This window comes from Desarmillaria tabescens (genome assembly GCF_030435595.1).
Source record: "Desarmillaria tabescens strain CCBAS 213 chromosome Unknown EV420scaffold_87, whole genome shotgun sequence".
Taxonomy (NCBI): domain Eukaryota; kingdom Fungi; phylum Basidiomycota; class Agaricomycetes; order Agaricales; family Physalacriaceae; genus Desarmillaria; species Desarmillaria tabescens.
This window is the reverse complement of record NW_026848386.1, coordinates 134,699-160,153: the sequence shown is the minus strand read 5'-3', so window position 1 is coordinate 160,153 and position 25,455 is coordinate 134,699. Positions and strand designations below refer to the sequence as shown.

Genomic DNA, 25,455 nt, shown 5'->3' with positions numbered 1-25,455 from the left:
AACTCGCAATGTTACGCTGGAATCAAGAATTCTTGTGAGACTACACATGCTACGATGTCCACCGTTCAGGATGCTTACACATTCCAAAGAAAATAGAAGCAACGCCTACGAGTCCCCTCAGTTTTATGCGTCCAGAATAAGTACGAGAACATTGTCTTCCACGTAGCACACCCTAACGTGCAAACCTCTTTGCAGCCATGTTTACGAACTAATTGCACCTTATATTTGCTATCTTTTTTCAGTCCATTTCTCCAGTCCTGAACGCGCCTCTCCCTCCCGATGATAATGATGGTTCACCGTCAGGCTCGGATCCTCGCAGAACGCTTTGGAATATCATATGGGGCTGCCTTGTGACAATATTCGCATGCACTTGGCTCTCTGTGCATCGGAACGTGCCAGGTCGTAAACTTACGGAAAGGGGATGGTTCTTCAGGTCTTTGGACCGTGCAGAGACGATGGTCATTGCAGTTCTTGCACCTGAAGTCATCGTTGCATGGGCTGCGTCACAGTTAATCGTGGCGTGGAAAGTATACTGTCTCGGTAAGCATGTCACATTCTCTCCAGCTACCTGTTCTCATCGCCGGTATTGCCAGACAAACAGGGTGTTTCTATACGGTCTCTTGTGAAGGCAAAGATACTCGGGCACCCAAATCCATCAAAGCTGACTTTGACTCATGGATTCTTCCTCAGCATGGGTGGCTTTTTTTACGAGAAACCGCACGAAGGGCAGGTGATTCTTACACTCGAAGTGTTGGAACAGAAACCGGAATTGGTGAAGGAATTGGAGAAGATAGATGAACATACGATCCAGGACAAGAGCAAAGGCGACGAATTCTCCAAAGCCCTTTCCATTCTCCAAATATCTTGGTTTGTTCAAGCCCAGTGCGTTGCACGAGCCAATCAAGATCTTGCTATCACGCTCGTAGAAGTCACGGCGCTCGCGTTCGCAGTGCCCAGCGTTATCGCATCCCTCCTATGGCTGCAAAAACCACTCAATGTGCAATATCATATTCGTGTGGGACCGACACCATCGGAGACAACCCTACCCACTGGTCCGAATTATCTCACAACCGCATCCGCCCCTAAAGACAGCAGCACTCGCCCTACCTCAGTCCTATCCCCGGAGAACACCGTGACTCAGACCCAGACTCAGACTGAGAACCTTTCACAGGCTCACGTGAAGACATTTACCACTGTGCTGTTTAATGCTGTAGCATTTGTGCTCCAGTTGCCCAGTCAAATATTAGCGACTATACTCGGTATTTGCCACACTGAAAATTCCATCACTATTGAAGATGGCGTGCCCCGATTCTGGTCGGGTGGCCCACTATCTGTTATTCCCCACATTCGCGCACCAACAATTGTGGCGGTGGGTGTTTTATTTGGAGCAATTCATTGCGTAGCCTGGTCTTTCACCTTTCCATCATACACCGAAAAAGTCCTTTGGAGGTTTTCATCAGTCGCTGTATTAATTGGACTCCTTGCACCATGCCTCGCACTACTTTTGATATTCTGCGAGATGTCCTTAAAAGAGACTACAAGATCTTTTAAACAAGGGATTTACAGGAGGATTTGGTTCATCAGGCTGAACCCTCGCCTACTATGTCACCCGAAGACATTTTTTATTCTTCCTGTTTTTATGGTACTATCAATATTTATCATCATGCTGGGAATATCTGTGATACTGCTGATGGTCCTTGGTGTCTTGGCATACTTTGGGGGGCGGATTATTTTAATTGTCCTCGCATTTACACAGTTGCGTTCCCTCCCGCCTTCATCTCTGAATACCGTACAATGGACCACATACATACCTCATTTATAGTTTGTTAGCCTTTTCTCTCGAGTTCGCATATCTATTATGAGATCTGGTATTCTTTCTGTATTTAAAGTCAAAGTGTCCTGAGTTATAAAAAGATAATCAACAGAAACTCCACGCAGAAAGTACGTTGATAACAAGGGGACACCATTCTCTGATGTGACGGTCCTACTATCTCACCACCAACAGCATACGTATCTAATACCAGAATCAGCTATCAAAGTGGCAGGGAATGCCTGTATGACGTACATACCAGCGAGAGCCAGGTCTTTGTTGCTGCATACTCTTCCAGAACCTTCCGACAGAATCATAAATTGGCTGTATGGGTTTCATATACATGCTCAGTTTTTCGTTAAATTATTAGAAGCGACAAAAGTTGCTTACCTTCTCCTCTTAGCAAGTCAATTTTAGGGTTAACGTCGGGAGAGGACCAGCCAGCACAGGAAAAGACAACCCGAAAAAGTCTGGATTTTTATTTGTGTGAGAAAATGACATTGGTGAACAACTTGTGCAACGCACCGGCATTGACATACCATCGCAGCGCCCAAACACGGATATGGATCGTCCCATCCCAGCTCAAGCCTATGCCTGCGTCCTGTCGTGCATCGATACCACAATTTTGTGCTAAAAAGAAAAGCCCGATAATTCAATGTTGCCAGGTGATTGATCTGCGATATTTTGGGTCAGCAAAATAAGCTTCGCCAATCGTGGAAAGGGAAAGTACCGAGAGAATCCTTTGCGTCAGCCTCAAATAAATTGGCAAAGCTCTTGATCACCTCCATGTTTGTGTAACAGAAGTCGCTGACCATCGTCCGCATATCGTCATGAAGGTAGCGGCATGATGCTGGTAGTTAGCTGGTAGTAGTATTCTAATTTTCGATGAGGAAGACGTCGGAGTATGAATTATCCGGATCTGGCCGCCGTATGCCGCATCATCCAACCCAAATCCAACCATCATTCTCATGCCGATAACTCCGGACCCTATCCATTTCGGCTCTGCTTACATCGATAAGTGTTCATACATGTCTACCATCCTTCTTTGGAGTCATTCCAAGGTAACACCTTTCATCAAGCGGTTATCGGCTCACGCACAACGGATGGAAAGACTCCCTAATGAGTACGTTACAAAGTCCTGACTCCTGCTGGTCTCTGAAATTACTCATCCCTATGGCATGCAGGATCCAATTCCTTAAGTTTCAACGATTCCTTTTGATTGAAAACACATACTTGTTAGCCACTAACTCTATCGACTTAGATCGTGCTAGGATCGCTACTCGCACTTCGGTAGACGATGCTCTAGCAAGTCAAAGGCGATGAAAGTCGATGGGACAAATAGTCACGAAGGACGGAGTTCGATGTTAGGTAGATTAAACCTTAGCCGAAGCTGGGGTTTAGACCAGCTGAGGCTCTACTTAAATACACGCGAGTATTCTAAAAATACTACTGCGCAGTCAGTCCGTGCGGATCGCGCCTCGCGTAATCCGGCTGACTAAAGAAAAGAAAAGAAAAGTAAAAGGAAAAGAAAAAGAAAAGGAATAACCGTAACATTACCCCCCCTTTAAGATTCGTTCGTCCCGAATGAATCCTGACTCTCCCCACTCTGCGCGGACTGGCTGTAGAAAGACCAGGTATCGTCATCATCGTTGTCATCATCTTCGGAGTCGAAATCCCAGTTCTCGTATACCCTTTGTAAGTTCTTGAGGTCTAGCTTGGAATCCTCATCGTTTTCTGTTTCTTCTACGATGGGTATGCCATCTGCTTCCTCCGTGGTAATTTCTCGCATCGCTATCGATGATTGTGCGTGGGAGTGTCTCGGGTTTGTGCATTCGGAGGAGTAAACCGTTTCGATATCCGTGACGCATGGGGTATCCGGGTCGTGGTAAGCCGTTCCAGCGTCCGGTGGTATTTTGTCATCTCTCCCCACCGTTCGCCCATATTTGTTGACCTCCCAATGAATCCTTTGGAGGTGTGCTTCGTACTTGTTTACCAGCTCTTCTGCGTTGGCCATATCCGAACGTTTGACCCAGGAGTTCTCCTCCCGCGGGTATCCCTTCCATTTTACGAGATATTCTGTTATAGCGCGACGGGTTCGTCCACGACCGATGGTTTTATCCCGTTGCTCTACAATTTCTTCAATCTCGTACTCCTCCTCGTCGTCAATTAACTCTGGAGGTGGTCGATCAGGGTGTGGTTGATTAGGAAAGACCGGGGCCGTGTAAGGGGTTAGGAGAGACTCATTAAATCGGTTGTGAATCCTCCACTTGATAGGTAATTTTAGTTCGTAAGCTGAGGCTCCCTTTTTTGACACGATGGTAAAGGGTCCAACCCGACGGTCCCCGAGCTTCTTCGTAGGGCGAGGGAGACTTAGGTTGGTTGTGTCTAGCCACACCTTGTCCCCAGGCTGATACTCTGTTGCCTGATCCTTGCGTTTGTCGTAGGCTTTTTTCATCAACTCGGCTGCTTTTTCGAGGGACACCTTTGTCTCCCTTTGTGCTTTCTCAATTTCCGCCACCAACTTTGCCGCTGCTGGAACTGCGGTCGGTCTTTGTGCCGCGGTAATGACTTGTCCATCCCTTCCAAATACCACCTTGTATGGAGAGTACCCTGTAGATGAGTGTTGGCGATTATTGTGAGTGAAGGCTGCTAGAGGTAGCCATTCGCTCCAATCGTCTTGTCTGTCGTTGACAAACATCTTTAGATATTTTTCAATCTCCTGATTCACCCTCTCCGTCTGTCCGTCCGTTTGCGGGTGGTAGGCAGTGGAGGGGTTCCCTTGGACGTGGATGAGAGTATAAAATTCCTTCATGAACTTGGAGACGAAGACGGAACCTCGGTCTGAGATGACTTTCTCTGGCATTACCCCGTAGGGTACATAGACGTAGTCCCTCAGGATTTTGGCGAAACCGAGGGAAGTGAGCTCTTCCGTGCACGCGATGGGAATAATCGTTTTAGAGAAGCGGTCGACTATGACGAGAATGGAATCAAAGCCCTTGGAGTTCGGTAGTTTAGTGATCATATCTACCGAAATGTGAGTCCACGGGCGTACGGGGACTTCGTTAGGGTGTAAGGGAGCCTTCTTTGGGCGACGATCCGCCTTGGTCCGTTGGCAGACGTCGCATCCCTTTACGTACGCTTCTATATCTCGACGCATTCTCGGCCACCAGTAGTCGCGAAGCACCAGCTCCTTGGTTTTTTCGATACCAGGGTGTCCCGCGGTGACATGATCATGCTTGAGGGCGATGATCTGTCCTCTAAGGTCGCGGTCTACAGGTACGTAGATCCGTCCGTCGTACCATAGTAAATCTTGCTCACGTGAGATTCCCTTCTCGTGGTTCAGGGAGTCTGAAATTCCTCGATCCCAGTGACGTGGATCATGTGTAGCCACCCGAACCCTTTCATGCAGCTCTTCTGATGTTGGCATTACCAGGGACCTGAAGTGTTCGGCCTTAAGGACTACCACGTCTCGGTTGTCCTCCTTCCCCTGGTCGTGATCTGCTCTTCGGGATAACAGATCGGCCTTTCGGTTTTGAGCCCCCGGCTTATGGTGTAGACTGAACTGGTATTCCGCCAACTCAGTAACCCAACGAGCTTGTCGTCGGTTGAGTTTCTGTGGTTTACGGAAATACTGGAGGTTGGAATGATCGGTCCAGATTTCGAAGTCTTCTCTTGCCCCCATGAGGTACTGGCGCCATTCTTCGAGAGCGATCATTATAGCCAACAACTCCTTGTCGTAAATCTCATAATTGCGCTCGGTGACTGAGAGGGCCTTGGAGAGGAAGGCAACCGGTCTCCATTTCTCGTCCTGCCATTGAGAAAGGACTGCTCCCATCGCTCCTTCGCTCGAGTCTGCCTCTACCCGGAATTTTCCTTCATCCAGGGGAATGGCTAGGACAACGTCCTCGCGGAACAACTCTTTGAGCCTTTCGAACGCCTTCTGCTGGGCTTCTCCCCACTGCCATTCCTGCTTTCCCGTCAAGGAGGTTAAGGGCCTCACGTGCTTGCTGTAATCACGGATGAAGCGTCTGTAAAAATTGCAAAATCCCAGGAAGGATTGTAGTTCTTGTTTCCTCCGAGGAACCGGCCAGTCGAGTAGTCCCGCGATCTTGACCAGGTCCATACGGATCTTCCCCTCGCTGATGATCACTCCTAAATATTCGGTTTCCTCCACCTCGAACTCGCATTTCTCCGCTTTAAGGAACAACTTGTTTTCGCGGAGAATCTGCAGTACCCTGCGCACGATCCGTCGATGTTCCGCCTTGGTTTTTGAAGCGATAAGGATGTCGTCTAAATAGACGGATACCTCTCCGGCCGCGATGAGATCCTTGAAGATGTCATTCATCATCCATTGGAACGTGGCGGGAGAGTTGGTTAGTCCGAAGAACATCACCAGGGGCTCATAGAGTCCGCGGTTGGTTCGGAAAGCGGCCTTCCACTCATCCCCCTGTTTAATCCTCACGTTGTTATAACCCCAGCGCACGTCCAACTTGGTGAAGTACTTGGCCTTCTTCAGTCGGTCCATCAACTCTCCGATAAGTGGTAACGGATACCGATTCTTGATGGTCATCTCGTTTAACTTTCGATAGTCTTGGACGGGGCGTAGCTTGCCATCCTTTTTCTTGACAAAAAAGAACGGCGAAGCCATGGGAGACTTCGAGGGTTGAATTCGACCTGTGGACAGGTTTTCGTCTAAGAACCTGTCTAGCTCTTCCTGCTCAGCCTGGTTGAGAGGGTAGACTTTGCAGTCTAAGTTGGCGTTGGCGTTGGGAATCAGCTCAATGGCGTGATCCCAGGGTTTACGGGGTGGTAGCTCGTCGAAATTTTCTTTGTCGAAAATGTCCTTGAATTCTTGGTACTCTTCTGGGACTATTTCTTCAAACGACTTGGTGGCTTTCTTGGCATTGGCTCAGGCTGCTAGTTCATTAGCCCGGGTTCCCATAGCTCGCACGTGGAAGGCTTCTTCGAAGTCGATGACGAGAATGGTATCTCCCTCCTCGTACTCGTCCCATCGTGCCGAGGGATCGGTGTCGGGAAGGGAAAATGGGATCTTCCTGCACGTGCATCGAGCTAGGGTCACCGCCCCGGTGTCCCAGTCGATCAGGAGGTTATGACGTTGCAACCAGTCATGCCCTAGGAACAGGGGAGTGGAGCCTAGGTCGACTACGGCTAGTTCGATCCGCTCCACGTGGTCCCCTATGCGTAGCCGTACTTCGGCATACTCGGTGATGTCTCCACCCTTATTGCGGGTGCCGTCGGCATTGTAAACCGGGACGGGTCGGGCCGCTTTCTTCAAGTTAAGGTCATGGGCTTGGGCCCAGGCCCGGTCAATTGAGCTCCCGGTGGCCCCGCTGTCGACCAGGGCGCTCACGGCATGGGTTTCCCTAGTGTCCAGAGTCTCTAATTGCACCTTTATTGAGACATTGCGCCCCTTTCTTCCTCGTATGTACATGGGTGGCTTCTGCAAGTCCTCCATCCACTGCCACTTCTCCCTAGCTTGAGCGGCCGTCTCGGTCTGTTCCTCTAGTTGATGACATAGTTGATCGGTTACCTCCTCGCGTCGTCGCGGGTGTACCCATCCGTTGAGAACGGCGCGCGCCGCCGCATCCCCTCGAGCAATTCGTAGGGCTCGACGGGTCCACAGGATTCCATGCGGCTCGTAATACATCTCCGCGAACACTTTCTTGTCGTTGGCGTTCGCGGTGAGCGACATGGCGGGCGACGCCGGCCTCTTGGGAGTCACCACCGGTATATCGGACCGTAAATGGGCTTCCTCATCCTCTACTTCCTCCAGCGAAACTGAGGTGGTCTTGCTTCGAGGCGGCATTTGGTCACCGGGCCGAAGAGGGCCCCTCGGCGGCACTTGGTCACCTTCCGTCGAAGTGGTAGAGGAGGGTTCGCTACCCTGTGTTCGGCCCTGGCCTCGGGCGCTTGTGCGCGGCGTTGTAACCTCTACTGTTGATCCGCTACTTATGCTCTTCCTGGACCCGGCGGTACTTCGGGTTGCCCTTCGTGAGCGCACACATTTCGGCTCCGACGAGGGGTCTGCACCGTTTGCCGCAGCATTGTCCTTGGCTACTAAGGGCAGGGGGGTCCCTCCTCTTCACGGCCTCAGCTGCTTTCTCAACGCGTCCCACTGGAACAGACGGCCCCACAGACGAGGACGCAGGCCCAGCGGGCTGAGCTGCCGACCTTTCTCCCACTCCGGGGTGACCTCCCTTCATCAAGGGTGCAGTCGAGACACGACCTAGGGGGCTCTGCCCTCGAGGGGCTTTCCCTGTATGGTCTGCCGGGGGTTCCTGAGCTGGGACGACCCCTAGGGGTTCATTTCCAGACGCAGACCGCGTCAGGAGGCGGGAATCCCCTCCTACGCCGTGGGTGGTTGGCGATTCGTTGTCTTTAGTTTCTTCTATCGGTAGCGCGGCGAAAAAATTGATATATTGATCGTAGGGAGTACCTACACATACAGATTGAGCCTTACTACAAGTACATGAGCGCGCACCAGATGAAACTAAGTCCTTGGCCGACGCCGTCGAATCGCTTATTTCGACGCCGGCTCTCCTTTTGACGACTTCTCCTTGTCGTCCTTGACCTCCTCGACCTTCGTATCCTTTCCTAAATCCTCTTTCTCGGCCTCGGCGAGCAATTGGCGGAGACGGGCGACGTTGGGTTTCTTTCGGGGTGGGAGTTTGACGGGAAGCCACTTGGACTTATCGTCAGGGCACTTGTGCTTTGGGCTCCACCCAGTGTTCCCACACTTGAAGCACCGCTTGTCGGATCGCAGTTTGTCAATCTCCATTGGCTGCCCTGCTCCACCGTACGTGGTTCCTGTGGCGTCCTTCTTATCGCTTCCGGAACCCGTCCCGCTTCCCTTCGATTGATTGCCTCGACCCGAACCGCCTTGGTTCGAGGAGGACTTACTGCCCAGCCCTTGGGCTACTCCGTATCTGTAGTTGGCGTCGATCCTCAAGACTCGCGCCTTCCATTGTGCGTAGGTTGTGGGGCGCTCATTGTCCCCATGCATAACCATGTTTCGCACCGTTGGCCTTATCGCCGCTTCTACCGCTTCGAACATTTGCTTCTCGTCGCCGAATTCCTCGCATTTGTGGGCCAGTCGTTCGAACTTGGCGAAGAACTCGACTGCGGATTTGAAATCCGCTTGTCGGATCTTCTTCCACTCCGACTTCCATATGGTTAATTCCGCTACTTCGCGGAACTCGCGCCGGAGGTCTTCTGAGAATTCCGCCCAGGTGGGGAATCTCCAGTGACCTTGCGGGTCCCGGTATCGGTAGTATTGGTCAACCCACCACTGCTGGGCGTCCCCTCGTAGGTACCCCTGCGCGAACGTGATACGGTAGGGGTTGTGCCCCTGATCGTTCATTGTGTAATACATGGGGAATACGGCGAAGTACACCTCGCAGTGATGGAGGAAGCGGGTGATGTCCGAGGACACCCCGGTAAAGTATTCGGGCTGGGTCACCAGCTTGGGCTTGACGTCATTCCAGGGGTTATTCGCCCCTCCAGGCGCTAACTGCCAGGGAGGAATTGGATCCGGTGGTGACGGAACGTGAGGTGGTGCAGGCGGCTTGGGCGGTCTTGAAAGCGACCGTAGGTTGCGATTTTCGCCCGGAGGGGGATATCCCGCAGGATCCGGGTATCGCGGCGGTTTTGGCGGGATAGGGGGCACCGTGGACCCCTTCCCTTTATCTGGGCGGGATGGCCCGGCATCCGGGTCATCCATATCATCGTCGTCCCCTCCTGCTCCGCCGAAGAACCCTTCTGGGAAGAATCCTTCCATGTCGGCAGGTGGGGGCATGGGTTGCGGCCGACGATAGGGCTCGCATTGGGGTTGAGCAACCCCCGGGTTTACTAAATTCCAGACGATGGCCGCTCGGTGCCATGTCTCTACGTCAAGGATGTTCTTCATCAAATAGACGTCTCCTGACTGCTTCGCGTGTCGGTAATCTTCTCCCGCCTCGGAGAAGAGCCACTGTGGGTCCTTCTCCATATCTTCCATCATAATCTCATACAGCCCGTGCCATGGTAATAATTCGAAGATGCCCGGCCTAGGCGCTGGGCCCTGCAGAAGGACCTGCCTGACTGCCGCCATTACCGTCGGTTCCAGGGCTTGGTTCGGAGGTCGACTTGGCATCCTCCGCGGCCTTCCTCTCTCGGGCGAGGCGGGCAAGTTCCTTGTTTCGTCTCCACCGACCGATGTCTGAGTCCTCGTTGGAGATCTCTTCTTGGTATACTCTCCAAGCTCGGGCTCGGGCCTCGAGGTCGGTTCCTGCCCTCTGGGCGTATCCGGTGTAGCGAACGGCAGCGGCTCGTATCCGATTATCGATCTCGGTGGGAGTGGCGTCGGGCTCGACGGGTAAATCCCAGAAGCCGTTGGGTCCGTAGAGGGCGTCCTCTTCGGCGCGCCTGATGCGTGCGTCATGCGCTCTTCCTCGGTCCATTCTGGCCTGTGCTTCTGGGGACTCCCGGACATCTCCAGGGAGTCGGAGGGACTCGACGTACGTGTGATAAAGGAGCGGCCACGGCCGCTGGGCGAGGGGGACGGGGTCCGCAAAGGCTCGCGACGAGACTGACGTCTCCCAGTTGGAGACTCCGGCGCGTCGCTCGGCTGCGGTAACTGTTCCAAGTTCCTCGTTGTCGAGGTCTGGGAACTCGCCCCAAAGCTCCCCATCCTCCTGCTTGTGCGAGGCGACGGGGGAAGGGAGCGCTGGGGTCTCGGTCCCTGCAGCGATCGGGTCGGGCTCAGGTCCGGTCTGCTTTCTGGCCACAGGAGCCTCTTCCCCGTCGTCGGCGTAGACCCAACTGGTGTCGGGGTACCAGGCGACTGGGGGGCCTCTATCGGTCGGCCAGGCCCTTGGAACAAGCTGTGGGTTAGCTGGACGGGTGGTAGCCGCGGAGGCTCCGAGGCCCAGCTCTCCTGGCTCTTCGTCGTAGTCGTCCCGCCGGGTCCTACTTCTGGCGATTCTGGCGCGGTCTCTTGCATTATCCGCCGCAATTCTCCTGTCGCGGACTTCTTCCCATGTTCCCCCATGTCCCCACCCGCTGTGGCCACCACTGGTGGAAGCTCCGGTATTGGCTGCATCTTCCTCCTCACTCGGGTAGAGGTCGTTGAGGAGGTCGTCGAGTCGGGTCCTTTCCCACTCGGTGAGCTCATCCCCTTCGAACTCGGTGTCAGGGCTTTCTTCGCCCGTGACCAGAGGCCTGGTGCCTTGTCCTCGGCCTCCGTTGTCGCCAGACTCGCCTTGGACTGGAGACTGGTCGAAGAGACCTGGTAAGGGCGAGTCTCCTCGGTCGAGGAGTACCCCCCGGGTATCGGTGATGTCGATGGACTCGGCTGGTGCGCTGGAGGCGCTTCTGTAGGAGTCGGTGCTCGACCCTGAGGATCGCGAGCTGGGTCGCGACGAGGTGTAAAGGGACCCTCCAGGTCCTCCGGAGCTGTTGGATTCGACATCTCCTATCGTCTGCTGAGATACAGAGGGGATATCTATCACTGGTGGCGGATATGCCGGGGTAGCGGGAATGTAATGGAATGGTAGTTGCGCGCGGACTTGTCTCCGCTGGCAGCAACGGCGAATCTGGTACAAAGTAATGGACAATAAAAAGAGTATAAAAGTCGCGAAGACGGCGAGAATGGATTCGGACCAGGGCATTCGTCCGGGGATCTATCCGTGGCGTAAGTCGACGATGGACCATGCAAGTTGGTAGACAGCAAGAATGGTCAGGACAATGAGAAGAGCGATGATCAAGCTAAGGTCGGTCTCGTAATTAGAGCCGTTCATTAACGAGATTTCGCAGGTCTCGTCGGGAGGAGTGCTCGTTACTATTAACAGCAGAACTGTTAAAATAGAGGCGAGCTGAAGGGCGAGGATGAAGGGTTTCGTGTTGGGATACGTGGTGTCCTTAAACGAGACGGGGATATAGCGTGTACAGGGCGACCAGCAAGCTTGCTAGCAACACTGCCGATACTCCGAGTCCGATTAGGACGAAGGTAAGGGTTACAGTCGCAAAGACTGCGAGGATAAGGTCGTCGAAAAGGATAAATTCAAAAATCAAGTCGACCACGAGCGCAAGAAGGAGTAGTCGGAAGGGGATTACCCAAAGGACTACTGCGACGAGGAAGTGTATCGGATGAATCTTGGAAAGTGAGTGCTTTTCCGTTGGTCCACTCGCTGTGCGTTGACAAGTACTGGGTTGTCCACACGAACGCAGGCGATGACCTCTTCTGGTCAAGCGAGATGAGATTTCGTAAAAGAGTTGGGCAGCGCTCTTTCTCGGAAGTGACGCTGAGCAACGTAGAGCGAGCTTCGGCTAAATGTTAGCCACTAACTCTATCGACTTAGATCGTGCTAGGATCGCTACTCGCACTTCGGTAGACGATGCTCTAGCAAGTCAAAGGCGATGAAAGTCGATGGGACAAATAGTCACGAAGGACGGAGTTCGATGTTAGGTAGATTAAACCTTAGCCGAAGCTGGGGTTTAGACCAGCTGAGGCTCTACTTAAATACACGCGAGTATTCTAAAAATACTACTGCGCAGTCAGTCCGTGCGGATCGCGCCTCGCGTAATCCGGCTGACTAAAGAAAAGAAAAGAAAAGTAAAAGGAAAAGAAAAAGAAAAGGAATAACCGTAACAATACTTGCGCACCAGAATGATGTATTCAATTCTTCAAGCCTTATTATTCAATTCCTCGTGTTGATAGCTCCTCGCGACAACGTTTTACCAACAAGTTGAACGTAACTTAGTACCTTGATTTCTCCTGCTATCCCTGTCGGTTCCTCCGTCCACAGAATGGATAATCCATAAATTCAGAGAAAACCCATGTAGGACTTTCCTCTTCCGACAATGCCGGATACCTTCGGTTCGCCTCTTCCTTTCTCATTCCTCCCCCTCGTAAATCAATTCCTCAGTTAACTGTATTATAGGTCGCCTTGTTCTTTCACCACTAGCGACGCAAAAATTGTCGTGCTATTTGGACTATCGCAGTCTGCCACCCATATACGTGAACATGATACTAGGTCCTGCTTCCGAAGCTATCAAAGTGTTCAGGTCGCTCCGAATATCGAGACATTCACCTGACGTGTGGAAGCTCTTGTGGATCAATCAGAAAAGACCCGAAAAGATCTACTGTGCGTACATGGTATATTATCCTCTTTTTTCAACCTGTCGGTAACGATACGCAAACGCGCCGCTCGGATATGTTCCTTCCTTGTTGCGATTTGTCCGACACTGCCAATCTGAGCTCGAGAAATGTGACATCCACATGGGTACTGCGAAACTAGCTTAGGTGTTGTGTTGTCTTTGTTTCTATTCATTGGACACTCTAAACATATTTCCATCACAGGGACTAGTCGCAGAGGTAACAATACTCCATTCAGTTAGTCGACGCCCCCCACGCGTCATCCACGCCGCCAACTCCACAGGTAGAAACGTCGTCGTTAAAATATTCTCCTACATCCTACACCCACAATCCAACGTCCCTGAAAACATCCAAGACCGAAAATAGTCTTTCTAGGAGTTCTCCCCATCTCACCTTGAGTTTCTCTCCTCGGTGGAGACTTATTAAAGTGTAGGGGCCCATGCACCATGATCAGCGCACGTACCTGTCGTTTGTAGAGCGGCATGTTGCTTCGTGGGGTGTCAAGCACCCAGATCTTCAATCCCAATTAATTTTGACCACCGAAGGCTTGGTTTGGTGGTATCTCCGAAAATTGTTGCGCCACGTCGGGGGCACGCATACCACGCATGATGTGTTGGTAGAAGACTACGTGAAGACGACCATCAGGGTATGCAATTTGTTGTGGCGCAGGACGCTAGGGGGGCACACGACGATATGTTCTCGAATTTGTCACCCTTGCAGGAATGGGAGGATGCATCCGATAACTGCGGTTCGATTTGTGTGCGAGGCTTGATGTATGTTCTGCATTCTCAACGACGGATTTTCATCTCTCTGATGTCCGAAATTCAGTATCAACAAGGTGTACGATAGAACAAGTATCGATTCTCGCGGCGGTTGCTGTGTAAATATCATCTGAACGTATCTGCATGCGCCGTCGCTACTTCTTCCCTCAACATAGGAATATGGGCAAGATAGAATACACTACTACACCTGTTTAAGTCCCGAGCCGAGACATTCTGAATTCGAGGGGGCTCACTCTGGAGTTGTGAGTACTAATTCATTCACCGAGATATCCTGAATAGTCGCCTGTGATAGACAGTCGAAATCGAGAATCGGGAGCTCAACTTATGAATCGTCAACTACTCTGCGTCTGTGTCAAGATTGGAGGAGCAATTAGAAATCTGGAATAAATGATTATGCGTTCCCAGCAGCGCTACGACGGCGGGAGCATACCTCGATCCGGAGACGAATATATACGGGCCTTATGAGTGACATCACACTCTTCCCTTCCAAGATCGCTAAGCTGTTATTCTAACGTTGACTTTTGTATCCTCCACCAAACGCCTGCCTGAAAAATAGCACAGACTATCCCCCAGACAACCTATTAACCAAACATTCACTCAAATTCCCAAGAGTGACGTTCTCATGACTGCCAATGTGAGTACCAACGTTTACTGCACATCATTGACTAGGTATGTCTCAGCAACATCTTTACAGCAGAGACAACACTCACATGCATTCTATTGGCTGTTTTTGGGAAACCCAACCCTGAATTTGCATGAATAATGCGCTTGGTAGCCGTCCTGCTCCTTTATCGAAGCGGGGCACGTAGAATTGTGCGAGCACACTTGCGAGCGTGCGTTGGCGTTCTCTCGCATGCGTTGTCACACTTGCGTTTTCGTTTGCGAGCGTGACAAAGAACTGTCTCGGAATTTCTTATCTAAAAATAGTAGCAGACGTTAGCCAGTGATTCTAGATGAAGATGATATAATACCATTTGCCGACGATTACAACGTTGAAGGTTCTTTTGAGGTAATCCCCCCTCAAAGTTCAAAGTCCAAAATCAAGAGCCAAAACATTGAGTTGCAGAGTAATTATTCAACTCGAGATTCTAGTAGATCAATAATACATTCAAGAAGTGTCACGATGTAGAGTATAATCCTAAGAAAATTGAGGTACGATGCGGACAGACTCACAGGAAGGAGTTCAAGACAGCCGGAAGAAGAGAACCCAAACAGAGGTCTTGCAGAGGTCGTGGGCCAGAGAAGGTTAAGTTCCATACAGTAAGAATCATAAAAATATCAAAAGAACCAAGATATAATGACAGGAAGCCCATGCCGCAGAAATATAAGAAGCGACCAACAGTGAAGACGGTTCAACTCGAATCGAACGCAAATGTTACACGATGTCACACATCCGTCACACTTGCGAGCCAATTGCGAGCCGCTACCGCTCGCATGCGTTTAATTTCCAATCGCATGCGTTATTTTGGAGAACACATGCGTGCATCTTCTTAAGGCTTGCGTTCGACTTTGGGATGCATGCGTGACATCTTTGTGAGATACGTAAGCAAGGTTTATTCATTTGAGAATCTGTTCATCCTGCCAAGTTCAAAAAAAGGTCAGATCTCATAGTCATTTCGAAGTGAAATGTCGCTGTGATGGAGGGAACTTTTTTTGTAGCGAACACAGGTACCTTTCTAGCATTAAAATATTATTCAATGGCTTCGCTGAGTCATAGTAAGTGACATTAACCTGGTGGGACATATCCAGGAACTCGGAAAGAGTAAGTAAATGTTCAAGATAAGACACACTTTACTAGTGACTTTAAAACAGAACTAAGCATTCGTATGAAACACAAACAAAGGTATCCATAGGCGCACAAATGCATGCAAGTTAAACGCAAGCGAACGCAGTTCAACTTGAGTTGAACGCAAATGAACGCAGTTGAACGCAAGCTCGCAAGTGTCGCTCGCAAAATTCTCCTGGCCCATCGAAGCGCCTAGGAGACGCCAGCTCTTCATCGCTATTGTTTCAGTATCATCAAGCTTTGAGACGGTGTTCTTTCCGACGGCCAAGAGTGATAGCGAGATAACTACAGTCTTCTAGCGATGATACAACAGAGTCAGGCAGAAGAAGATGCTGGTCCAACAGATGTAAACATCGCGTTCATAGCTAACCGCCGACCAGCCGAACTTGTCAATTTATTCGAATTTCGCCCGTACGGAAGTATCATTCTAGCACAGCGGTGGGTACGGAATCATTGTGAATTGTGTTACATGACGAACTTTTGTTCGTTAAGGCGCAGAGTCCACGCCGCCAATTCTTTCCGGTTTCCTGGAGATCATTTTAACCGGTTTTTGGGTTTTTGATTTTTTGTCTAGGGTATCTCTCGGACAAGGTAATAGCACTGCCTTCCGCTACTTTCGTTACCATAGAGCCGACCTGTCAAACTACTACCGTATTTCCGGAAGCAAGTGGGGCCTCTCGGAGCCTACGAAAGCCCTGCAGTACGCGCCTGCTTGATATATCCAAATGGACACTTACGGGCTAAAACGATACAGAAAATTTATTAATATGCGAGGAGCGTCACGTTGTATCTCAGTAGCATTCAGGCCTTCTTCCCCCCCCCCCCCCCTGGGAAGATCTTGCTTTCCTTCTTTCTGTTACCAGGAAACTTGAGCGTAGAAGAATCTTGAATAAACAAGATACCAATCAACACTACCCTGCCTGATGAAGGTTAATTTACCTGCGGACGTCGTATAGATATACCATTTTAGTTTAGTGGCAAGTGGTATATTATGGGCGACTCAACCCTGTTCCTTTTCCTCGGTTCGGTCCCCTGTGTCCTCGAGCAATCTTTGGTCTAGGACGTACGCCGTGTTCTCAGCACATTTGAAGGTCGTTTATGTTGACTATCCTCGTCACCATGATACCACGGTACATCCCAGTTGGCCCTCCTTGTGTGGACGGATTTCAATCACTTTTATATCATAATTCTGCACGTGTGAACTTTTCTTGCCCCCAGTTCGACACTCCCAAGACGGACGTTATTTATCTTCCGCATCTGCCTCCGAGGGGAGTCCTACTTGTTACTTTATCTTGACCATACTAACGTGGTACTTTAGCTCAGCAGCGGGTGCTGCATTGTATGTCGCATAGAGTCCCTTTTGTCAGTTCGATTCCCGCTGAAGCGCAGAGTACCTGCTGATCCACCACAAGCATCAGTGGTCCCGATTCGCGCAGTAACCCTGCTGGGCATGATATTTACCGAATAAAAGGTCTCTCGAAAGGAAAGATCCCAGACCCGTGGCGAGCCTAGTGGAGCAGTGCGGTAAGCCTAACTCGACGAGGAAATCCCTCGATGATAACGGGAGGAGTGTAACGTTTCTTGTTTCAAAAACCCTTCAGCACGCGAGGCAGATTTGATAAATGCGGGCCGCCGAGCACTCCAGTCTAGTGGCTAGAGTGTGCCATCTACGTCGAATAGACCTTTTTCATCCATTGTGACACGGGTTCGATTCTTGGCGAGAAGCAGCTTCGTATAATTATCCTTGGCCGGTGTAGATTCGGCACCAAGGATTTCGCTTGACTAAACAAACGGCACAGCGATATTTGCCGGAAGGATTTGAATCCCTACCGAGACGAAAGCGTCGTTGCGCCGTAAGCGTGACACGAGAAGAGAAAAGCTTGTATACAGTATGTATATACTACAACTTGAGTACAGTATTACGACGTACAAGGTAGGTAGATAAGTATACACGAACAGGGCTTAGGATATGAAACAGGGCACGCGACTATGCGCTAAAGATGGTTACCTCCTCTCGGGATCGCTATAGCGCCGAGGGGGCGATGGGGACGGCGGGTTTGGAGGTGGATAAGAAGAGGTAGCAGACGAGGAAGGTAGCAGTGGATGAAGAGGGTAATCCCGACGTGGAGGTAGACGGGATTGACGACTGAGCATAAGACGAGTACGTCGGGGAATGAGCGGGAATATGGGTAAGGCGAATACGGGGAGTACGGGGACTGATATGGTGGATTAAAAGGGGATCCGGGGCCGGTATACCTCCGAGACGGCTGGCGGCTGCGGTGGAGGCGGCGAGAACAGCGCTGACGTCCGCCCAGGACCAGGAACGTCAGCGCTGCCCAGTTTTTTGGCTGCGGAGGCGGGGTGATGAACGGCGGTGGTCCAGGCTGGGACTGAGTCTGGGACTGGGATTGGGATTGGGTAAGCCGCTCGACGAGAGCCTCGAGGTGCTCTACCCGCGCTTTGAGCTCGTCGTACTCGGCCCGAGTCGCGTACTTTTCAGCCGGCTCGACGACAGTTCCAGAGACACTTGTTCTGCTCGCCCCGCCTGATGCACGGCGCACACGGCTGGTTCCTATCACATCTGATCTTGCGGCGCTTACACTCTAACCATCGCAGAATCAGTATTAGAATCAGACTATTATCTCGATTATACACACGCACCATGTGCAGCTCAGCGCCTGTCTCCGCCTCTTCTTCTTCTTCGGCTCGTCTACCTCCACTCTTCACCACCCTCGCCTTCACCATCACCAGCAGAAGAGGACGGGAGATACTGGATGCAGCTGTCGAATGGAGGGCAGCATCTCTAGTCATCCTACATCGTCGTCGTAGTATAAAAGAGAAAACCTGAAACACTAAAATAGCCTTTTCCGGCTTATCTCCGGCGTGATGTAATCGAGCGGTTCAAACGGATCTTGCATCGATTATGTGCGATCGATTGTGGGATGATGCCGAAATGGAAGGACATAGCTTCAGGGACGCATGGGAGGTGTTGTGCCAAAATTGCTCGCTACCACGCCGATGGTGAAACGGTTATCATGCTTGCCTTCCATAAGAGTAAGCAAGCACTAAGCAAGCGGTAAGGGTTCGACTCCCTTTCGGCGTACGGTATTCAATATCTGAACTTTTGGTCTTACTTCCCGGCAACTAAACCACCCCATCGAGGCTCCGGCCGTAACCGGTTAACCCCTGATACGTGCCTGGCTCACGAGACGCTTCCTTCTTTTGTCTTCTTCTCTTCCTCCACCATCGGATTCTCTCTTGTTCCGCTTAGCAACGTCTTGTCTTAATGACTTCCGGCGGTACCTGTAAACAGAATTCTGGCCAATCTCCGGTATCTTACTCCGCGAACCTCATGTTTCAGGGCAAAACCAACACGCCTCTTTCGCGCGTGCACCACACATTCTCCTTCCTTTGCGCGAGTATCCTTGCGGTTAGCACGTTCATAGCACAAGGATATTCGCATACGCTAGTCTGGGTTGTCTTTGCTCCATTCTATTTCGTCTCCTGCATCTGCTTCCGCGGTACCGCTGAAATAAAACCCGAATCGTTTTCAAGAATAACTCGGACTTTACCTACAAGTGGCTGTACCGATGATTGCGCGTGCTTGATCCTCCGCCACTCCGTTTCTCTCCCTCTTCTCTACGCACTTTCTTCAAGAACCTCCTCTGGAATCACCAGCAAAATTAAACCATCAGCACTCTGCCATCCTCGGATCAAGGCTGGTTATTTATACACCCGCCGAGCATCTTGTTCTCCTTATCCGAAGCCTGCGGGAAAGCCTTTTCCCTATTGTCACTAGCACTATTATTGCTTTTCGTTCCTGCTTACGCCGCCAAGTACTGGAAACGTGTAATCCAAGAAAAAAGCGTGTTGGATAGTCGTTCCCATGCCGACTATCTGCAGACAGGTGACCTTGCGTGTAGTTCCCGCCAAGTTCTTTCAGTTCGCACATTGCGGCGTTGACTTTTTACACGACTTCTTCAGGACCCGCTGTATGCACCTACCGCAAGGGACTCTCGTACCATTAATGGATATAACGAAAGAAGAGCTACCCTTCAGCACCCGTATTCGTCTCTCTAAGTCGTGAAGCGATGTCTTTTAGTACATGTACAATCTACGGATTCTCAGTCGTCCGTGCGTTCGACGAGTTTTGTTATCTCCGTCGTGTTCTCAATTTCGGGTGCGAATCAGGGTACCAGGGAGAGACGATCCGAGATGAGATGCTGCATGGTGAGGACCCGGATCATCCTGATACGCGCGCACTCTTCTTCTGATCCCACCGCACTCGACTAGAATAAGGACGGGAGATCACTTGCTCGACTCTGGTGCCTGAAGTTGGATTCGGAACCGCTCTCTTCTGGGGATCCACCTGCCGTTAAATAATGAACTACATCTCAATGTTACGATGCTTATTGTAAAAACGAAACTTTGCAGACTGCAGCGCTTCTGGAGGTGATAACCACAGAGAGCGTTATATGTTCTCTTACCAGGAATTGAAGAAACCATTCCAGAGCTCTTATGATATTGATCGATCCCGGCTCCTTCGATGACGGGACGACATATTCATACGGCTTACCATCACTCCTCCAGCTTTGCAAGATGCGGATTACCCCTCAATAAAGATAACGAAAAAGCTCTTGATCCTAGTCACCCGTTCTCGTTTCTAGTATACTTGCATGGCTTGATTGGCGTTCCTCCCGCTGCTGTCGGCGAGATTTCATCGTCGGAATGAGAGAATTGTGTTTGAGCTAAGGATTCATTTATCCACTGCATGTCCGAAAGGCCAGAGGTGTGACGTTAGAGGGTCTAGATTATCACGGCCTTCTTTCCAATCCATAACTGCTAGCTGGATCGCACAGTTAGAATCAACGATGGACGAATACCCGCTTCTTGGAGAATCGAATTTGCGGCGTAGAATTACCTACATTCAATACCAAGAACGGGACGCTCAGCCATGGATCAAAAGTGCCTTGTCGATCCGATTGAAATTGTCCTATGCACAACCGTTGCTGAAACACCTCGGTATTGACAAATGTCCGTGCTCGACTCTACTGCTTGTAAGCTTACCGACTTTATGCACTAGTATGAAGGTAAGCTCTTGGACTTGTAACGTTGGAACCGTATCGCTATGTCCAAGAGAAGGAATGGGAATCGCTAGTAATAAGTAGTCGCTGATGTGGCTACGGACAAGCGGGAAACTACGGATATGATACACGTGATCGCGGAGGAACCGGGCTATGCCAACGCTCCCAACGTTGCTCAGTGAATAAAGATGAGAGATATGGGACGAATGCAGTAAAGTAGGATGTAGAATCGGAACTAAATATCTCCCTTTCAATATGCTGGAATCGCCTGCGAAACCGAAAAAATATGGGGCTCTTAAGTCCCACCAGGAATGGAGCTCACACCAGACAAGCTACTAGCGTTTAAAATATCTGTTGATCCCGGCAACTCTCCCGTCATCTGTGGGCGTATTTGAATCATAAATGCCCTCCGAGCTTCGGATCCTCCATATATCTGGTTCATGAAAGTAAATCCGGTTGCTACTACTTTTACCTTGGTCCTTTCTCTCTCCTACTGTGCTCATCGCCCCTCCATTCTCTTCATTGCACGAGTTAATGCCAATTTCTTTCAGAGCTCGACTACCAGGCCACTGGTATGTTCTTTCAATTCCCACAATCTCGGCCTTTAGTAGTTAACTAAGGACACCCCTTCGCAACGCGCAGTACGTACGCACCTCATCCCGTCAGTCCCCAGCGACAATCGCGTGATAGAAACTCCTCTTCGTTACCAATTGAGGGAAGGAATGATTCATGATCTGGTACTACGAGTTCGAACTTCGGTCTTCATGCCCAGATTGTGAGTATTTTTGTTGTTCTATCTCTGGCATGTTCTCATAAGTTAGGCTTTGGGAACTAATCATAACACGGTGTCATGCTGCGGTGACCAGGTGAGATGCCCCGGCTCATCCATAATGAAACAAGAAGCGCGTGGTTCGTTCTTATTATGCCGCAGGTGACCAGAAGGAGAATTTGAAAATGCGTACTTAATCATAAAGTACTTGTTGATGAATGGCACGTCGGGATGCCTAAACGGATTCAGATAAAATTCATCCAAAGGAAGCATCCAGAGTTTTTGTTATCTTAAGAGTAAGAACACCAGTAGTTTCTGATTTCTCCCTTCCATGTTACCAAGTTACATATTAAACTTTACCCCGAGCATAGCATGTATTTCCTAGCCGAAATTGCATCTAGGACGTTTACTTCACCTGAACTTAGTATCCGTGTTCGGCAACGGAAAGAATATCCCCGCTAGCGTCGGTGGGTTCCCTCATTGGACTGAATAGCGTTGCCAGGGTCAGGACATGTGGCACGGATTGGATTTCCGCTAAGGACCACCCACTGCATGTCCGAAAAACCCTACTTAATGAAACCGTTCCAGCCAATGCTGGGATCTAGATCGTTATGGCTTGTAATCCATAACTTCTGGCTTGATGCAACTGGCACACTTGATATAGGACCTACGAGGTCCCCGTACAGTTTATTTGGCTGGGAGACGCGGTTGGAACAAATAAATTCTTCAATGTTCCTCGCATACATCTCGTAACAGCGCCTTCGTCTTCGTCGATTACATCACCTTTGAATGCAGCAGCCCTGGCGGTGGCGCAGAAAAAAGCCTTTTATTAATATCTATCTGCTGCCGATTCCAAAGGGTTGGGCGGGAGGAAGGCGGAAACGAAAGATTAAAGAATGGTAGCCGTTTTCGGGTGTGTATCTCTGAGCTAACACCTTGTAGAGGAATGCGGAATAACGTTTGTCTGATCTCTATTACGAGTCGAGCGTATTCCTCATCGTCCTTATTTTATGTCCGGTGCCCTGAAAGACACGTAGGAAAGGTCTTAGGTCGTTCATTTATAGTGTTTATAATATTATATGCTGAATAAATGGGCATCGAAAGAGAAAAATACTTACTGTCTGGAAACGCAACACAGAGCCGTTGGACCAAGTGTTACAGTTTTGGTACGTGCATAAAGATACAATGAGAAGGATCGGCCCGACATCCGCAAGGCGGCTATTTACATCTATTGATCTTACCGGATTCTCTTTGTTGTCATCTGCTTGTCATCATCATCTGCTCCCTCTCCACCTAAACCATCGTCTGACATGTTGTTGGAATTATTGCAGTGGGAGGCTTGCAGTAGGTATAATACTTAATTGTTAGCTACTAGAGCTCCTAATGAGCTCCTTATATACTACGGAAAGTATCTAGAATATTCTACCTAAAGTACTAAATATATCTAAGTATCGTGACTAAATGAGTAAGCCGAAGCTTCGGGAATCTTCTAGTACAAGCTTGAAGTTGTAAATCCCAACACATGTCTTCTGCTACAGCCTGCTTATTCCTGGTTTCCTGAGCCTATGACAATGTCCGTGACTACTACTGGGGATAGAAAGGTCGAATGCGGCTCGAATACAACAGTGATGAGCGAAGACCATCAATTCTCCTAACATCTGAATCAGATATGCTCTGGCGCCAGCGGCATTGCTTCTGCATCATCTATTTTTGGAGGAAGGGTTACAGACTTTCGATGTTCTATAATACTGCTTACCGCCCAGGCGCGTGAGCATAGCGCGCTCTAATGGGGAAACTGGGGAGTGCGTCATCGAACATTACATGAACATTGGCAAGGTAAAATATCTAAGCAAGAGAGATCTTCCCTGTGAGTACTGTCGACCCAATTTACTTTAGCAAAGACATATCTACGCAGAACTGGCGAGGTAAATGTGAACGCTCTTTGTAGATCCGGCAATGAATCTACGTTTTCACAAGATCCTTAATTTCGGAAGACAGCACCGCGTACATGCACATCAGACTGGCATCTCGTTGCGAATTAGAAAGTAGGAAAGGATTTGTGCGACTCTGGACGATATTGTTTTGGCAGCGGGCAAAATGCCTAATATTGTTATCGTATGCCTTCCGTTTTCATCACGATGACCTGCGAACATCTGCTTATAGCATACGTTCATGTAATGATCTTGCTAATACGAACCAGTGGCCACCATATCCCCAGCTGTTAGACAAGTCGTCTACACTGAGTCTCTTTTCCTTCGCATCGTTGAAGGGTACGGACGGTTTTCGGTCAGTGAAATCTCGGTTGTAATACGATCGAGTCGCTTGCCTGATCTATGTTTCACCCACGGTGAAGGAGGCCTGGCCTCATATCATCATGAGCGTACCTTGCAACCGTTTATTGACTATCCTTGGGTGGAGACTGGTTTTGCACGTAACAGATAGGGAGCATTTCCCATCTGCTACGAACACTGCTGCAACGTCAGCTTGTCCATGTCTTTTCATCTGTTTTCATTCCTTCCGGGATATAACGATATCCCTCGCAGCGAGAATGAAATCAACCGCATAGCACTTTTGAAACCCGTAAAACCCCCTTTATTCTGTATTTTTATATTATGCTGGAAAACATCTCTACGACTTAACAGGCGTTAAACACGAACAAAAAAGTTCTGAATCATGACAAATTGCACCCACTGCTAAACTAACGTGGCTACGTTTTCCCAAGGTCTGTCTCGCGCATCTGCGCCCTCTGCGGCTATTCCATCTGAATCATCTTCTCTTCTGCAAGCGAAGAGATTATTTTCGAAACCGAAACTCAACAAATTTTCGCACGTCGGGGTTGGATGTATTTTTTATCTCCTCATTTCCCCTTAAGGGGTTGACTAGTTGGAATGTAGAATTGGTGTATGGTCACAAACCTGCTGAAGATATTCGACACTGGACATCTTGATCCAATCTCCAAACAATTCTTTTCCAACCAATATGAAGGGTGGTTGCAAGGTGCCGTGTATTTTGCCGCCTCAAGCGGGTCTCATATCCGAGTACTTCGGGGATACCGCAGTCAATGATTCTGTACCACTGCGCTTTTCCCAATGCGTAACAGAATAGAAGACTAACTCGATATGCTTCAAGTTTAGGGAGTATTCTTTCTTAGCAGCTTATCTCTGCTTCTGCTATTGGTTGACATCCTATTCTGAAGATATCGTTCGTGCTCAGCCATATCTATCCTAGGCGTTTTGCGACGCCAAATTAGAGGGGTTTGGAGTACGTATTATTTGTCTCTTTGTTTATCGCGTCTTTTTACCCTTCGAGCATTCACATGTTTTTCCTAGCACGGGACAAGTCCACGCTTCAAGATGGAGTCTCTTTATGACGCGATGATATATACAAGCTACATCCCCCATCGATTGGTGTGCAAGGATATTCCGAAGAACATCAATACTCATAATATGGAAGGAACGGTTGATCATATGTGTTATTGTGAGTTTAGGGCAGAGTGGTGTGCTCGTTAGATATTGGTTTCTTTGTTCGTCAAGGTGTGAATCTTACACCACTGATGCCGAAAGGGTTATGGTAAGGGTTCGACTGCCTTTCAACCTATTATCATCTCCTATTTCATTTTCTCCTAGAGCTAGATCGTGTCCGGCTCACGAGTTCCTCCCCTTCACACTCTTTTTCCACCTCCAATCAGGAAGATTACCGAGCCCCCATGTAAAGCACAAGACTCATCGGTAATCTCCAACATCTTCCTCCACGAGCCTACAATGACGCCCTTTTCATCAGTAATCTTCTTGGCGAGTGTATCCTTGTGGCTATCACGCTCTTTCCATAAGCACTGCTTCATCACTTCCTTACTTTCTGTGCTATAACACCTGCGTAGTCTCCTCCGACACTCGGACTTTTCCCTGAGAATGGTTGTATGCATGATTGCGCTTCTTCACCTTTCGCAACTCCTTACACATCATCTTACTCAGTCTACTTCCCTACACCTTACTTGCACTTTCTTGGTCTAATCGTCGTATCAATCCACCGCCGGAATTGAACCATTCCTACCGTCGTATCAAATCCCTGA

At 49.7% G+C, this 25,455-nt stretch overlaps 2 protein-coding genes and 1 non-coding gene across 3 annotated transcripts; 2 read left to right on the top strand and 1 right to left on the bottom strand.

Annotated features, from left to right (window-relative positions):
- Positions 1-314: 314 nt before the first annotated feature.
- On the top strand, positions 315-1,822 carry EV420DRAFT_1279663 (uncharacterized protein; the record flags this gene model as incomplete). The annotated part of the gene is made up of 3 exons (XM_060468152.1): positions 315-527; positions 635-1,465; positions 1,616-1,822. Coding segments are annotated over 3 exons (1,251 nt in total), but the record flags the coding sequence as incomplete, so codon positions are not given.
- A 15,834-nt stretch (positions 1,823-17,656) lies between these two features.
- On the bottom strand, positions 17,657-18,447 carry EV420DRAFT_1584435 (uncharacterized protein; the record flags this gene model as incomplete). The annotated part of the gene is made up of 5 exons (XM_060474759.1): positions 18,305-18,447; positions 18,248-18,264; positions 18,191-18,221; positions 18,088-18,134; positions 17,657-18,065 (listed from the first exon to the last, which is right to left on the bottom strand). Coding segments are annotated over exons 1-5 (534 nt in total), but the record flags the coding sequence as incomplete, so codon positions are not given.
- Positions 18,448-18,545: 98 nt separating this feature from the next.
- On the top strand, positions 18,546-18,636 carry EV420DRAFT_t282. The gene has a single exon. It is a non-coding gene; the product is annotated as a tRNA-Gly (tRNA).
- The last annotated feature ends 6,819 nt before the right edge of the window (positions 18,637-25,455 follow it).